This window comes from Salvelinus alpinus, chromosome 4 (assembly GCF_045679555.1).
Source record: "Salvelinus alpinus chromosome 4, SLU_Salpinus.1, whole genome shotgun sequence".
NCBI lineage: Eukaryota > Metazoa > Chordata > Actinopteri > Salmoniformes > Salmonidae > Salvelinus > Salvelinus alpinus.
Window position 1 is genome coordinate 20,313,808 of NC_092089.1, and position 17,490 is coordinate 20,331,297.

Here is a 17,490-nt window from a genome sequence, read left to right on the forward strand (position 1 = left end):
GGTCCAACGTCCATCACACAGCCAGACACATCTAATGAGATCAGGGTTGAGGTCCAACGTCCATCACACAGCCAGACACATCTAATGAGATCAGGGTTTAGGTCCAACGTCCATCACACAGCCAGACACATCTAATGAGATCAGGGTTTAGGTCCAACGTCCATCACACAGCCAGACACATCTAATGAGATCAGTGTTTAGGTCCAACGTCCATCACACAGCCAGACACATCTAATGAGATCAGGGTTTAGGTCCAACGTCCATCACACAGCCAGACACATCTAATGAGATCAGGGTTTAGGTCCAACGTCCATCACACAGCCAGACACATCTAATGAGATCAGGGTTTAGGTCCAACGTCCATCACACAGCCAGACACATCTAATGAGATCAGGGTTGAGGTCCAACATCCATCACACAGCCAGACACATCTAATGAGATCAGGGTTTAGGTCCAACGTCCATCACACAGCCAGACACATCTAATGAGATCAGTGTTTAGGTCCAACGTCCATCACACAGCCAGACACATCTAATGAGATCAGGGTTTAGGTCCAACGTCCATCACACAGCCAGACACATCTAATGAGATCAGGGTTTAGGTCCAACGTCCATCACACAGCCAGACACATCTAATGAGATCAGGGTTTAGGTCCAACGTCCATCACACAGCAAGACACATCTAATGAGATCAGGGTTGAGGTCCAACATCCATCACACAGCCAGACACATCTAATGAGATCAGGGTTTAGGTCCAACGTCCATCACACAGCCAGACACATCTAATGAGATCAGGGTTTAGGTCCAACGTCCATCACACAGCCAGACACATCTAATGAGATCAGTGTTTAGGTCCAACGTCCATCACACAGCCAGACACATCTAATGAGATCAGGGTTTAGGTCCAACGTCCATCACACAGCCAGACACATCTAATGAGATCAGGGTTTAGGTCCAACGTCCATCACACAGCCAGACACATCTAATGAGATCAGGGTTTAGGTCCAACGTCCATCACACAGCCAGACACATCTAATGAGATCAGGGTTTAGGTCCAACGTCCATCACACAGCCAGACACATCTAATGAGATCAGGGTTTAGGTCCAACGTCCATCACACAGCCAGACACATCTAATGAGATCAGGGTTTAGGTCCAACGTCCATCACACAGCCAGACACATCTAATGAGATCAGGGTTTAGGTCCAACGTCCATCACACAGCCAGACACATCTAATGAGATCAGGGTTTAGGTCCAGCGTCCATCACACAGCCAGACACATCTAATGAGATCAGGGTTTAGGTCCAACGTCCATCACACAGCCAGACACATCTAATGAGATCAGGGTTTAGGTCCAACGTCCATCACACAGCCAGACACATCTAATGAGATCAGGGTTAAGGTCCAACGTCCATCACACAGCCAGACACATCTAATGAGATCAGGGTTTAGGTCCAACGTCCATCACACAGCCAGACACATCTAATGAGATCAGGGTTTAGGTCCAACGTCCATCACACAGCCAGACACATCTAATGAGATCAGGGTTGAGGTCCAACGTCCATCACACAACCAGACACATCTAATGAGATCAGGGTTTAGGTCCAACGTCCATCACACAGCCAGACACATCTAATGAGATCAGGGTTTAGGTCCAACGTCCATCACACAGCCAGACACATCTAATGAGATCAGAGTTTAGGTCCAACGTCCATCACACAGCCAGACACATCTAATGAGATCAGGGTTTAGGTCCAACGTCCATCACACAGCCAGACACATCTAATGAGATCAGGATTTAGGTCCAACGTCCATCACACAGCCAGACACATCTAATGAGATCAGAGTTTAGGTCCAACGTCCATCACACAGCCAGACACATCTAATGAGATCAGGGTTTAGGTCCAACGTCCATCACACAGCCAGACACATCTAATGAGATCAGGGTTGAGGTCCAACGTCCATCACACAGCCAGACACATCTAATGAGATCAGGGTTTAGGTCCAACGTCCATCACACAGCCAGACACATCTAATGAGATCAGGGTGTAGGTCCAGCATCCATCACACAGCCAGACACATCTAATGAGATCAGGGTTTAGGTCCAGCATCCATCACACAGCCAGACACATTTAATGAGATCAGGGTTTAGGTCCAACGTCCATCACACAGCCAGACACATCTAATGAGATCAGGGTTTAGGTCCAACGTCCATCACACAGCCACACACATCTAATGAGATCAGGGTTTAGGTCCAACGTCCATCACACAGCCAGACACATCTAATGAGATCAGGGTTTAGGTCCAACGTCCATCACACAGCCAGACACATCTAATGAGATCAGGGTTTAGGTCCAGCATCCATCACACAGCCAGACACATTTAATGAGATCAGGGTTTAGGTCCAACGTCCATCACACAGCCAGACACATCTAATGAGATCAGGGTTTAGGTCCAGCATGCATCACACAGCCAGACACATCTAATGAGATCAGGGTTTAGGTCCAACGTCCATCACACAGCCAGACACATCTAATGAGATCAGGGTTTAGGTCCAGCATCCATCACACAGCCAGACACATTTAATGAGATCAGGGTTTAGGTCCAACGTCCATCACACAGCCAGACACATCTAATGAGATCAGGGTTTAGGTCCAACGTCCATCACACAGCCAGACACATCTAATGAGATCAGGGTTTAGGTCCAACGTCCATCACACAGCCAGACACATCTAATGAGATCAGGGTTTAGGTCCAACGTCCATCACACAGCCAGACACATCTAATGAGATCAGGGTTTAGGTCCAACGTCCATCACACAGCCAGACACATCTAATGAGATCAGGGTTTAGGTCCAACGTCCATCACACAGCCAGACACATCTAATCAGATCAGGGTTTAGGTCCAACGTCCATCACACAGCCAGACACATCTAATGAGATCAGGGTTTAGGTCCAACGTCCATCACACAGCCAGACACATCTAATGAGATCAGGGTTTAGGTCCAACGTCCATCACACAGCCAGACACATCTAATGAGATCAGGGTTTAGGTTCAACGTCCATCACACAGCCAGACACATCTAATGAGATCAGGGTTTAGGTCCAACGTCCATCACACAGCCAGACACATCTAATGAGATCAGGGTTTAGGTCCAACGTCCATCACACAGCCAGACACATCTAATGAGATCAGGGTTTAGGTCCAACGTCCATCACACAGCCAGACACATCTAATGAGATCAGGGTTTAGGTCCAACGTCCATCACACAGCCAGACACATCTAATGAGATCAGGGTTTAGGTCCAACGTCCATCACACAGCCAGACACATCTAATGAGATCAGGGTTTAGGTCCAACGTCCATCACACAGCCAGACACATCTAATGAGATCAGGGTTTAGGTCCAACGTCCATCACACAGCCAGACACATCTAATGAGATCAGGGTTTAGGTCCAACGTCCATCACACAGCCAGACACATCTAATGAGATCAGGGTTTAGGTCCAACGTCCATCACACAGCCAGACACATCTAATGAGATCAGGGTTTAGGTCCAACGTCCATCACACAGCCAGACACATCTAATGAGATCAGGGTTTAGGTCCAACGTCCATCACACAGCCAGACACATCTAATGAGATCAGGGTTTAGGTCCAACGTCCATCACACAGCCAGACACATCTAATGAGATCAGGGTTTAGGTCCAACGTCCATCACACAGCCAGACACATCTAATGAGATCAGGGTTTAGGTCCAACGTCCATCACACAGCCAGACACATCTAATGAGATCAGGGTTTAGGTCCAACGTCCATCACACAGCCAGACACATCTAATGAGATCAGGGTTTAGGTCTAACGTCCATCACACAGCCAGACACATCTAATGAGATCAGGGTTTAGGTCCAACGTCCATCACACAGCCAGACACATCTAATGAGATCAGGGTTTAGGTCCAACGTCCATCACACAGCCAGACACATCTAATGAGATCAGGGTTTAGGTCCAACGTCCATCACACAGCCAGACACATCTAATGAGATCAGGGTTTAGGTCCAACGTCCATCACACAGCCAGACACATCTAATGAGATCAGGGTTTAGGTCCAACGTCCATCACACAGCCAGACACATCTAATGAGATCAGGGTTTAGGTCCAACGTCCATCACACAGCCAGACACATCTAATGAGATCAGGGTTTAGGTCCAACGTCCATCACACAGCCAGACACATCTAATGAGATCAGGGTTTAGGTCCAACGTCCATCACACAGCCAGACACATCTAATGAGATCAGGGTTTAGGTCCAACGTCCATCACACAGCCAGACACATCTAATGAGATCAGGGTTTAGGTCCAACGTCCATCACACAGCCAGACACATCTAATGAGATCAGGGTTTAGGTCCAACGTCCATCACACAGCCAGACACATCTAATGAGATCAGGGTTTAGGTCCAACGTCCATCACACAGCCAGACACATCTAATGAGATCAGGGTTTAGGTCCAACGTCCATCACACAGCCAGACACATCTAATGAGATCAGGGTTTAGGTCCAGCATCCATCACACAGCCAGACACATCTAATGAGATCAGGGTTTAGGTCCAACGTCCATCACACAGCCAGACACATCTAATGAGATCAGGGTTTAGGTCCAACGTCCATCACACAGCCAGACACATCTAATGAGATCAGGGTTAAGGTCCAACGTCCATCACACAGCCAGACACATCTAATGAGATCAGGGTTTAGGTCCAACGTCCATCACACAGCCAGACACATCTAATGAGATCAGGGTTTAGGTCCAACGTCCATCACACAGCCAGACACATCTAATGAGATCAGGGTTTAGGTCCAACGTCCATCACACAGCCAGACACATCTAATGAGATCAGGGTTTAGGTCCAACGTCCATCACACAGCCAGACACATCTAATGAGATCAGGGTTTAGGTCCAACGTCCATCACACAGCCAGACACATCTAATGAGATCAGGGTTGAGGTCCAACGTCCATCACACAGCCAGACACATCTAATGAGATCAGGGTTTAGGTCCAACGTCCATCACACAGCCAGACACATCTAATGAGATCAGGGTTTAGGTCCAACGTCCATCACACAGCCAGACACATCTAATGAGATCAGGGTTTAGGTCCAACGTCCATCACACAGCCAGACACATCTAATGAGATCAGGGTTTAGGTCCAACGTCCATCACACAGCCAGACACATCTAATGAAATCAGGGTTTAGGTCCAACGTCCATCACACAGCCAGACACATCTAATGAGATCAGGGTTTAGGTCCAACGTCCATCACACAGCCAGACACATCTAATGAGATCAGGGTTTAGGTCCAACGTCCATCACACAGCCAGACACATCTAATGAGATCAGGGTTTAGGTCCAACGTCCATCACACAGCCAGACACATCTAATGAGATCAGGGTTTAGGTCCAACGTCCATCACACAGCCAGACACATCTAATGAGATCAGGGTTTAGGTCCAACGTCCATCACACAGCCAGACACATCTAATGAGATCAGGGTTTAGGTCCAACGTCCATCACACAGCCAGACACATCTAATGAGATCAGGGTTTAGGTCCAACGTCCATCACACAGCCAGACACATCTAATGAGATCAGGGTTTAGGTCCAACGTCCATCACACAGCCAGACACATCTAATGAGATCAGGGTTGAGGTCCAACGTCCATCACACAGCCAGACACATCTAATGAGATCAGGGTTTAGGTCCAACGTCCATCACACAGCCAGACACATCTAATGAGATCAGGGTTTAGGTCCAACGTCCATCACACAGCCAGACACATCTAATGAGATCAGTGTTTAGGTCCAACGTCCATCACACAGCCAGACACATCTAATGAGATCAGGGTTTAGGTCCAACGTCCATCACACAGCCAGACACATCTAATGAGATCAGGGTTTAGGTCCAACGTCCATCACACAGCCAGACACATCTAATGAGATCAGGGTTTAGGTCCAACGTCCATCACACAGCCAGACACATCTAATGAGATCAGGGTTTAGGTCCAACGTCCATCACACAGCCAGACACATCTAATGAGATCAGGGTTTAGGTCCAGCGTCCATCACACAGCCAGACACATCTAATGAGATCAGGGTTTAGGTCCAACGTCCATCACACAGCCAGACACATCTAATGAGATCAGGGTTTAGGTCCAACGTCCATCACACAGCCAGACACATCTAATGAGATCAGGGTTAAGGTCCAACGTCCATCACACAGCCAGACACATCTAATGAGATCAGGGTTTAGGTCCAACGTCCATCACACAGCCAGACACATCTAATGAGATCAGGGTTTAGGTCCAACGTCCATCACACAGCCAGACACATCTAATGAGATCAGGGTTGAGGTCCAACGTCCATCACACAACCAGACACATCTAATGAGATCAGGGTTTAGGTCCAACGTCCATCACACAGCCAGACACATCTAATGAGATCAGGGTTTAGGTCCAACGTCCATCACACAGCCAGACACATCTAATGAGATCAGAGTTTAGGTCCAACGTCCATCACACAGCCAGACACATCTAATGAGATCAGGGTTTAGGTCCAACGTCCATCACACAGCCAGACACATCTAATGAGATCAGGATTTAGGTCCAACGTCCATCACACAGCCAGACACATCTAATGAGATCAGAGTTTAGGTCCAACGTCCATCACACAGCCAGACACATCTAATGAGATCAGGGTTTAGGTCCAACGTCCATCACACAGCCAGACACATCTAATGAGATCAGGGTTGAGGTCCAACGTCCATCACACAGCCAGACACATCTAATGAGATCAGGGTTTAGGTCCAACGTCCATCACACAGCCAGACACATCTAATGAGATCAGGGTGTAGGTCCAGCATCCATCACACAGCCAGACACATCTAATGAGATCAGGGTTTAGGTCCAGCATCCATCACACAGCCAGACACATTTAATGAGATCAGGGTTTAGGTCCAACGTCCATCACACAGCCAGACACATCTAATGAGATCAGGGTTTAGGTCCAACGTCCATCACACAGCCACACACATCTAATGAGATCAGGGTTTAGGTCCAACGTCCATCACACAGCCAGACACATCTAATGAGATCAGGGTTTAGGTCCAACGTCCATCACACAGCCAGACACATCTAATGAGATCAGGGTTTAGGTCCAGCATCCATCACACAGCCAGACACATTTAATGAGATCAGGGTTTAGGTCCAACGTCCATCACACAGCCAGACACATCTAATGAGATCAGGGTTTAGGTCCAGCATGCATCACACAGCCAGACACATCTAATGAGATCAGGGTTTAGGTCCAACGTCCATCACACAGCCAGACACATCTAATGAGATCAGGGTTTAGGTCCAGCATCCATCACACAGCCAGACACATTTAATGAGATCAGGGTTTAGGTCCAACGTCCATCACACAGCCAGACACATCTAATGAGATCAGGGTTTAGGTCCAACGTCCATCACACAGCCAGACACATCTAATGAGATCAGGGTTTAGGTCCAACGTCCATCACACAGCCAGACACATCTAATGAGATCAGGGTTTAGGTCCAACGTCCATCACACAGCCAGACACATCTAATGAGATCAGGGTTTAGGTCCAACGTCCATCACACAGCCAGACACATCTAATGAGATCAGGGTTTAGGTCCAACGTCCATCACACAGCCAGACACATCTAATGAGATCAGGGTTTAGGTCCAACGTCCATCACACAGCCAGACACATCTAATGAGATCAGGGTTTAGGTCCAACGTCCATCACACAGCCAGACACATCTAATGAGATCAGGGTTTAGGTCCAACGTCCATCACACAGCCAGACACATCTAATGAGATCAGGGTTTAGGTCCAACGTCCATCACACAGCCAGACACATCTAATGAGATCAGGGTTTAGGTCCAACGTCCATCACACAGCCAGACACATCTAATGAGATCAGGGTTTAGGTCCAACGTCCATCACACAGCCAGACACATCTAATGAGATCAGGGTTTAGGTCCAACGTCCATCACACAGCCAGACACATCTAATGAGATCAGGGTTTAGGTCCAACGTCCATCACACAGCCAGACACATCTAATGAGATCAGGGTTTAGGTCCAACGTCCATCACACAGCCAGACACATCTAATGAGATCAGGGTTTAGGTCCAACGTCCATCACACAGCCAGACACATCTAATGAGATCAGGGTTTAGGTCCAACGTCCATCACACAGCCAGACACATCTAATGAGATCAGGGTTTAGGTCCAACGTCCATCACACAGCCAGACACATCTAATGAGATCAGGGTTTAGGTCCAACGTCCATCACACAGCCAGACACATCTAATGAGATCAGGGTTTAGGTCCAACGTCCATCACACAGCCAGACACATCTAATGAGATCAGGGTTTAGGTCCAACGTCCATCACACAGCCAGACACATCTAATGAGATCAGGGTTTAGGTCCAACGTCCATCACACAGCCAGACACATCTAATGAGATCAGGGTTTAGGTCCAACGTCCATCACACAGCCAGACACATCTAATGAGATCAGGGTTTAGGTCCAACGTCCATCACACAGCCAGACACATCTAATGAGATCAGGGTTTAGGTCTAACGTCCATCACACAGCCAGACACATCTAATGAGATCAGGGTTTAGGTCCAACGTCCATCACACAGCCAGACACATCTAATGAGATCAGGGTTTAGGTCCAACGTCCATCACACAGCCAGACACATCTAATGAGATCAGGGTTTAGGTCCAACGTCCATCACACAGCCAGACACATCTAATGAGATCAGGGTTTAGGTCCAACGTCCATCACACAGCCAGACACATCTAATGAGATCAGGGTTTAGGTCCAACGTCCATCACACAGCCAGACACATCTAATGAGATCAGGGTTTAGGTCCAACGTCCATCACACAGCCAGACACATCTAATGAGATCAGGGTTTAGGTCCAACGTCCATCACACAGCCAGACACATCTAATGAGATCAGGGTTTAGGTCCAACGTCCATCACACAGCCAGACACATCTAATGAGATCAGGGTTTAGGTCCAACGTCCATCACACAGCCAGACACATCTAATGAGATCAGGGTTTAGGTCCAACGTCCATCACACAGCCAGACACATCTAATGAGATCAGGGTTTAGGTCCAACGTCCATCACACAGCCAGACACATCTAATGAGATCAGGGTTTAGGTCCAACGTCCATCACACAGCCAGACACATCTAATGAGATCAGGGTTTAGGTCCAACGTCCATCACACAGCCAGACACATCTAATGAGATCAGGGTTTAGGTCCAGCATCCATCACACAGCCAGACACATCTAATGAGATCAGGGTTTAGGTCCAACGTCCATCACACAGCCAGACACATCTAATGAGATCAGGGTTTAGGTCCAACGTCCATCACACAGCCAGACACATCTAATGAGATCAGGGTTAAGGTCCAACGTCCATCACACAGCCAGACACATCTAATGAGATCAGGGTTTAGGTCCAACGTCCATCACACAGCCAGACACATCTAATGAGATCAGGGTTTAGGTCCAACGTCCATCACACAGCCAGACACATCTAATGAGATCAGGGTTTAGGTCCAACGTCCATCACACAGCCAGACACATCTAATGAGATCAGGGTTTAGGTCCAACGTCCATCACACAGCCAGACACATCTAATGAGATCAGGGTTTAGGTCCAACGTCCATCACACAGCCAGACACATCTAATGAGATCAGGGTTGAGGTCCAACGTCCATCACACAGCCAGACACATCTAATGAGATCAGGGTTTAGGTCCAACGTCCATCACACAGCCAGACACATCTAATGAGATCAGGGTTTAGGTCCAACGTCCATCACACAGCCAGACACATCTAATGAGATCAGGGTTTAGGTCCAACGTCCATCACACAGCCAGACACATCTAATGAGATCAGGGTTTAGGTCCAACGTCCATCACACAGCCAGACACATCTAATGAAATCAGGGTTTAGGTCCAACGTCCATCACACAGCCAGACACATCTAATGAGATCAGGGTTTAGGTCCAACGTCCATCACACAGCCAGACACATCTAATGAGATCAGGGTTTAGGTCCAACGTCCATCACACAGCCAGACACATCTAATGAGATCAGGGTTTAGGTCCAACGTCCATCACACAGCCAGACACATCTAATGAGATCAGGGTTTAGGTCCAACGTCCATCACACAGCCAGACACATCTAATGAGATCAGGGTTTAGGTCCAACGTCCATCACACAGCCAGACACATCTAATGAGATCAGGGTTTAGGTCCAACGTCCATCACACAGCCAGACACATCTAATGAGATCAGGGTTTAGGTCCAACGTCCATCACACAGCCAGACACATCTAATGAGATCAGGGTTTAGGTCCAACGTCCATCACACAGCCAGACACATCTAATGAGATCAGGGTTGAGGTCCAACATCCATCACACAGCCAGACACATCTAATGAGATCAGGGTTTAGGTCCAACGTCCATCACACAGCCAGACACATCTAATGAGATCAGGGTTTAGGTCCAACGTCCATCACACAGCCAGACACATCTAATGAGATCAGTGTTTAGGTCCAACGTCCATCACACAGCCAGACACATCTAATGAGATCAGGGTTTAGGTCCAACGTCCATCACACAGCCAGACACATCTAATGAGATCAGGGTTTAGGTCCAACGTCCATCACACAGCCAGACACATCTAATGAGATCAGGGTTTAGGTCCAACGTCCATCACACAGCCAGACACATCTAATGAGATCAGGGTTGAGGTCCAACGTCCATCACACAGCCAGACACATCTAATGAGATCAGGGTTTAGGTCCAACGTCCATCACACAGCCAGACACATCTAATGAGATCAGGGTTTAGGTCCAACGTCCATCACACAGCCAGACACATCTAATGAGATCAGGGTTTAGGTCCAACGTCCATCACACAGCCAGACACATCTAATGAGATCAGGGTTTAGGTCCAACGTCCATCACACAGCCAGACACATCTAATGAGATCAGGGTTTAGGTCCAACGTCCATCACACAGCCAGACACATCTAATGAGATCAGGGTTTAGGTCCAACGTCCATCACACAGCCAGACACATCTAATGAGATCAGGGTTTAGGTCCAACGTCCATCACACAGCCAGACACATCTAATGAGATCAGGGTTTAGGTCCAGCATCCATCACACAGCCAGACACATCTAATGAGATCAGGGTTTAGGTCCAACGTCCATCACGCAGCCAGACACATCTAATGAGATCAGGGTTTAGGTCCAACGTCCATCACACAGCCAGACACATCTAATGAGATCAGGGTTAAGGTCCAACGTCCATCACACAGCCAGACACATCTAATGAGATCAGGGTTTAGGTCCAACGTCCATCACACAGCCAGACACATCTAATGAGATCAGGGTTTAGGTCCAACGTCCATCACACAGCCAGACACATCTAATGAGATCAGGGTTTAGGTCCAACGTCCATCACACAGCCAGACACATCTAATGAGATCAGGGTTTAGGTCCAACGTCCATCACACAGCCAGACACATCTAATGAGACCAGGGTTTAGGTCCAACGTCCATCACACAGCCAGACACATCTAATGAGATCAGGGTTTAGGTCCAACGTCCATCACACAGCCAGACACATCTAATGAGATCAGGGTTGAGGTCCAACGTCCATCACACAGCCAGACACATCTAATGAGATCAGGGTTTAGGTCCAACGTCCATCACACAGCCAGACACATCTAATGAGATCAGGGTTTAGGTCCAACGTCCATCACACAGCCAGACACATCTAATGAGATCAGGGTTTAGGTCCAACGTCCATCACACAGCCAGACACATCTAATGAGATCAGGGTTTAGGTCCAACGTCCATCACACAGCCAGACACATCTAATGAAATCAGGGTTTAGGTCCAACGTCCATCACACAGCCAGACACGTCTAATGAGATCAGGGTTTAGGTCCAACGTCCATCACACAGCCAGACACATCTAATGAGATCAGGGTTTAGGTCCAACGTCCATCACACAGCCAGACACATCTAATGAGATCAGGGTTTAGGTCCAACGTCCATCACACAGCCAGACACATCTAATGAGATCAGGGTTTAGGTCCAACGTCCATCACACAGCCAGACACATCTAATGAGATCAGGGTTTAGGTCCAACGTCCATCACACAGCCAGACACATCTAATGAGATCAGGGTTTAGGTCCAACGTCCATCACACAGCCAGACACATCTAATGAGATCAGGGTTTAGGTCCAACGTCCATCACACAGCCAGACACATCTAATGAAATCAGGGTTTAGGTCCAACGTCCATCACACAGCCAGACACATCTAATGAGATCAGGGTTTAGGTCCAACGTCCATCACACAGCCAGACACATCTAATGAGATCAGGGTTTAGGTCCAACGTCCATCACACAGCCAGACACATCTAATGAGATCAGGGTTAAGGTCCAACGTCCATCACACAGCCAGACACATCTAATGAGATCAGGGTTTAGGTCCAACGTCCATCACACAGCCAGACACATCTAATGAGATCAGGGTTTAGGTCCAACGTCCATCACACAGCCAGACACATCTAATGAGATCAGGGTTTAGGTCCAACGTCCATCACACAGCCAGACACATCTAATGAGATCAGGGTTTAGGTCCAACGTCCATCACTTAGCCAGACACATCTAATGAGATCAGGGTTTAGGTCCAACGTCCATCACACAGCCAGACACATCTAATGAGATCAGGGTTTAGGTCCAACGTCCATCACACAGCCAGACACATCTAATGAGATCAGGGTTTAGGTCCAACGTCCATCACACAGCCAGACACATCTAATGAGATCAGGGTTTAGGTCCAACGTCCATCACACAGCCAGACACATCTAATGAGATCAGGGTTTAGGTCCAGCGTCCATCACACAGCCAGACACATCTAATGAGATCAGGGTTTAGGTCCAACGTCCATCACACAGCCAGACACATCTAATGAGATCAGGGTTTAGGTCCAACGTCCATCACACAGCCAGACACATCTAATGAGATCAGGGTTAAGGTCCAACGTCCATCACACAGCCAGACACATCTAATGAGATCAGGGTTTAGGTCCAACGTCCATCACACAGCCAGACACATCTAATGAGATCAGGGTTTAGGTCCAACGTCCATCACACAGCCAGACACATCTAATGAGATCAGGGTTTAGGTCCAACGTCCATCACACAGCCAGACACATCTAATGAGATCAGGGTTTAGGTCCAACGTCCATCACTTAGCCAGACACATCTAATGAGATCAGGGTTTAGGTCCAACGTTGAGTTAAGTGATTATTTCTGGAATTTCTCCATAGGTTTCTACAGTAAAGTTCAACATGTCTCTTCCTATTGAAACTACATGACACGTGGATAAAACTATGTGATTGGTTAGTTGTCTTGATGAAACCTGCAACAGAGTTTCATGATGATTCTTCTTAGTTACATTTCTTTACTTTCATCATCATGTTTACCTGTCATTTTATATTATATAGTAGATGGTCGTTTTTGCTTTGGTGGAAGTTATATATGATATCTGTAGCAAGGTATGATGTGAGAGCTTTAGTTTCCTTATTGGAAAAGCATTGAAGATAATTGATATTGGAATAGGAATTTCAGTTTACTTCCTGAGTTGACTGGAATCTAAATGGAATTGACTCCAACCCTGCTACTCCCAGGCCCCGCCCCTGGTGGGGCGTTACAGTGTGTGCCCCTCTGTCCCCATGCAGACGGAGCTCCTGACGTCCCTGAAGGCTCTGTTGAAGCACATAGACTCCAGTCAGCTCACTAGAGACCTGGACGGAACATTCCCCTACGACCACGATCACTGGGTCGCCTTCAGACAGGTAAGAATCACCTCACCACGGTGACAGTTGTCTCAAATGGCACCCTATTAGCTATGTAGTGCACTGCGTTTGACCAGGGCCCACAGGTCTCTGGTCAAAAGTAGTGCACTTATACAACGGGTGGGTCTAATCCTGGATGCTGATTGGTTAAAAACCGCATTCCAGCCGGTGTCTATTCCACAAGTTACCACCAGCTAAATCTATGACGTTGAAATGTCTATTTACTCTGTTCCATCTGACTGCGCAATCCACTGTCTCATCTACCCTGCCAGGTCATTTATAAACTTCATCTCCACTATATAAAGCATCTAGAAATGATCTACAATTTCTTTTAGACTAACAATTAGTTTTCAACAGTGGAGATGTGTATAAACCTGCTGTCTGTCTGTCTGGCATTTGCAACATTGTTTCAATATTCAAATTCGATCTTCAGCTGTCCCATGGTAATGAAGGAGTCGGGAAGAGACAGACAGACAGACAGACAGACAGACAGACAGACAGACAGACAGACAGACAGACAGACAGACAGACAGACAGACAGACAGACAGACAGACAGACAGACAGACAGACAGACAGCGATTCTCAGCCAGTCGAAAACTCTCTCTCTCTCTCATTTTCTCTCTCTCTCTTATTCTCTCTCTCACTCTCTCTCTCACTCTCTCATTTTCTCTCTCTCTCTCATTCTCTCTCTCACTCTCTCTCTCACTCTCTCATTCTCTCTCTCTCGCTCTCTCTCGTTCTCTCTCTCTCTCTCTCTCTCTCATTCCCCCTCTCTCTCATTCTCTCTCTCTCATTCTCTCTCTCTCTCTCTCTCTCTCTCTCTCTCTCTCTCTCTCTCTCTCTCTCTCTCTCTCTCTCTCTCTCTCTCTCTCTCTCCCCCTCTCTCTCTCTCTCTCTCACTCTCTCTCATCCTCTTTCTCTCTTCATCCCTTCTGTCAGAAAATTGAGCCGTTTGCCAGCAGTTGCAGCGTGGCTCTCTCCTCCCTCCAATCTTCTATCTCTACGTTGAGCAGCACCAGCAACCTGGACAGCACTAAGGTGTGTGTGTGTGTGTGTGTGTGTGTGTGTGTGTGTGTGTGTGTGTGTGTGTGTGTGTGTGTGTGTGTGTGTGTGTGTGTGTGTGTGTGTGTGTGTGTGTGTGTGTGTGTGTGTGTGTGTGTGTGTGTGTGTACACTGTGTGTGTGTGTGTGTGTAACACCGTGGTGTGTGTGTAACACCGTGATGTGTGTGTGTGTAACACCGTGGTGTGTGTATGTGTCTGGTTCAGGAGGTATCTGAGGTGCTGGAGCAGCAGAGGTCTCTGATGAAGTGTGTGTTGGAGGACACCCGTCTGAACAGACTGAGGCTGGAGGGAGGAACAGTCCTGGCCCGTATCAGGAAGGACGAGGCCTGTGAGAATGACAACTACAGGTACTGCTGGGAGAGGGTCTGCATAACCACAACTTACTATAGGATCAAATGTAGTGCACTATATAGGGAAGAGTGTGTCGTTTGAGACGCATCTGAGTTCAATCCAAAAATCATATTGTTGGGCGCATTAAATCTCTGTAGAGATGATGTACAAGGCCTTTATACAGCATTCAGACTGTGGTGCATAACGCTCAACACAAACATATGATGATACATCTATTACCCATCACCGTCATTCGTTGCCAACCTACTGTTGTCCTTGTTGTCCATCCAGGGATGCAGTGGACATGGTGAATGTCCTTTATAACCAGGTGGATGAGGAAGTCCATAAACTGGTGATCCTCTCCAACAAGTCCCTGAAACAGCTGGAGAGTCTGCTGGAGGTCCGCAGGTTTGAGGAACAGACAGAGCAGGTGGGATTTTCACTTCAGTCAGACAGATGGCTTGTCTGTTGGCATTTCATTCTGTCGTTGTGATTTCACTTCAGTCAGTCAGATGGCTTGTCTGTTGGCATTTCATTCTGTCGTTGTGATTTCACTTCAGTCAGACAGATGGCTTGTCTGTTGGCATTTCATTCTGTCGTTGTGATTTCACTTCAGTCAGTCAGATGGGTTGTCTGTTGGCATTTCATTCTGTCGTTGTGATTTCACTTCAGTCAGTCAAATGGCTTGTCTGTTGGCATTTCATTCTGTCGTTGTGATTTCACTTCAGTCAGACAGATGGCTTGTCTGTTGGCATTTCATTCTGTCGTTGTGATTTCACTTCAGTCAGACAGATGGCTTGTCTGTTGGCATTTCATTCTGTCGTTGTGATTTCACTTCAGTCAGTCAGATGGCTTGTCTGTTGGCATTTCATTCTGTCGTTGTGATTTCACTTCAGTCAGTCAGATGGCTTGTCTGTTGGCATTTCATTCTGTCGTTGTGATTTCACTTCAGTCAGTCAGATGGCTTGTCTGTTGGCATTTCATTCTGTCGTTGTGATTTCACTTCAGTCAGTCAGATGGCTTGTCTGTTGGCATTTCATTCTGTCGTTGTGATTTCACTTCAGTCAGACAGATGGCTTGTCTTTTGGCATTTCATTCTGTCGTTGTGATTTTCACTTCAGTCAGTCAGATGGCTTGTCTGTTGGCATTTCATTCTGTCGTTGTGATTTTCACTTCAGTCAGACAGATGGCTTGTCTGTTGGCATTTCATTCTGTCGTTGTGATTTCACTTCAGTCAGTCAGATGGCTTGTCTTTTGGCATTTCATTCTGTCGTTGTGATTGTGCTTACATACAGTATGTTAAAGTAATTTCTAACTTGATCTACTAATGTCTAATAAGCTGCTAGTAATCTCATAATATGAGATACAGTGGCCCTGATTGTAAGGTATTGGATGTTAGCGTATTATACAACAGCCTACATCCCATCTCATTCTGTCTCTCTCTCCAGATCAAAGTGTGGTTCAGTGTGGAAGGAGAGAAGCAGCTCTCTCCCCTGGACTCTCTTCCTCTCTCTCTGGCCACGGTCAAAGACATGAGGCAGAGTTTGGAACAGTTCTTTGAGGAGTCAGTTGTAAGTTTAAACATTGTACATTTCTTCCTGACTTGTTGTTTTCTGCTTTGAAAACTGCTTCTAAGACTCTTATAAACTCAATTTCCCACGATCCTCTCCTCTCTGTCCACGTACAGCAGCAGCAGAAGCAGGGTTTACTGCTGGTCAGGCAGTCAGGGGAGTCTCTCCCCAGCTCGGCCTTGCTGGACTTCAAACAGCACCTGGGATCCATCCTGGGCAGAGTGGAGAGGAGGAAGAACCAGCTAGACATCCTCACCAACCTCTACGAGTTCTACGGCTCGGTAAAGACAGACCCAGGATCATTTCCCATTCTTCATTTATTTATCAAGCAAGAGAGATTGAGGAAAAAGGATGTGATGAGATGTCTTGGTCTGCATCCCAAATAGCGCTATGAATCCTGGTCAAAAAAAGGGAATAGGGAGCCTTTTATGACACAGAATACTGTAAGGGTTGATCCTCCTTACTATGATGCTGTGTTTGAACCTTGACCTTTTGTTAGATACAATAGATACAGATTGTATACATTATATCAATCATATACACTGAGTGTAC

At 47.2% G+C, this 17,490-nt stretch overlaps 1 protein-coding gene across 3 annotated transcripts in view; it reads left to right on the top strand.

Annotated features, from left to right (window-relative positions):
• The window catches only part of LOC139572986 (pleckstrin homology domain-containing family G member 4B), a 91,614-nt gene that overhangs the window by 45,588 nt on the left and 28,536 nt on the right, over positions 1-17,490 (top strand). For all 3 annotated transcript variants that reach the window (XM_071395927.1, XM_071395928.1, XM_071395929.1), the window contains exons 8-13: positions 13,857-13,973; positions 14,914-15,012; positions 15,242-15,384; positions 15,659-15,797; positions 16,816-16,938; positions 17,055-17,219. In XM_071395927.1, the coding sequence (XP_071252028.1) occupies positions 13,857-13,973; positions 14,914-15,012; positions 15,242-15,384; positions 15,659-15,797; positions 16,816-16,938; positions 17,055-17,219 (786 nt within the window). The remainder of the gene's footprint in view (positions 1-13,856; positions 13,974-14,913; positions 15,013-15,241; positions 15,385-15,658; positions 15,798-16,815; positions 16,939-17,054; positions 17,220-17,490) is intronic.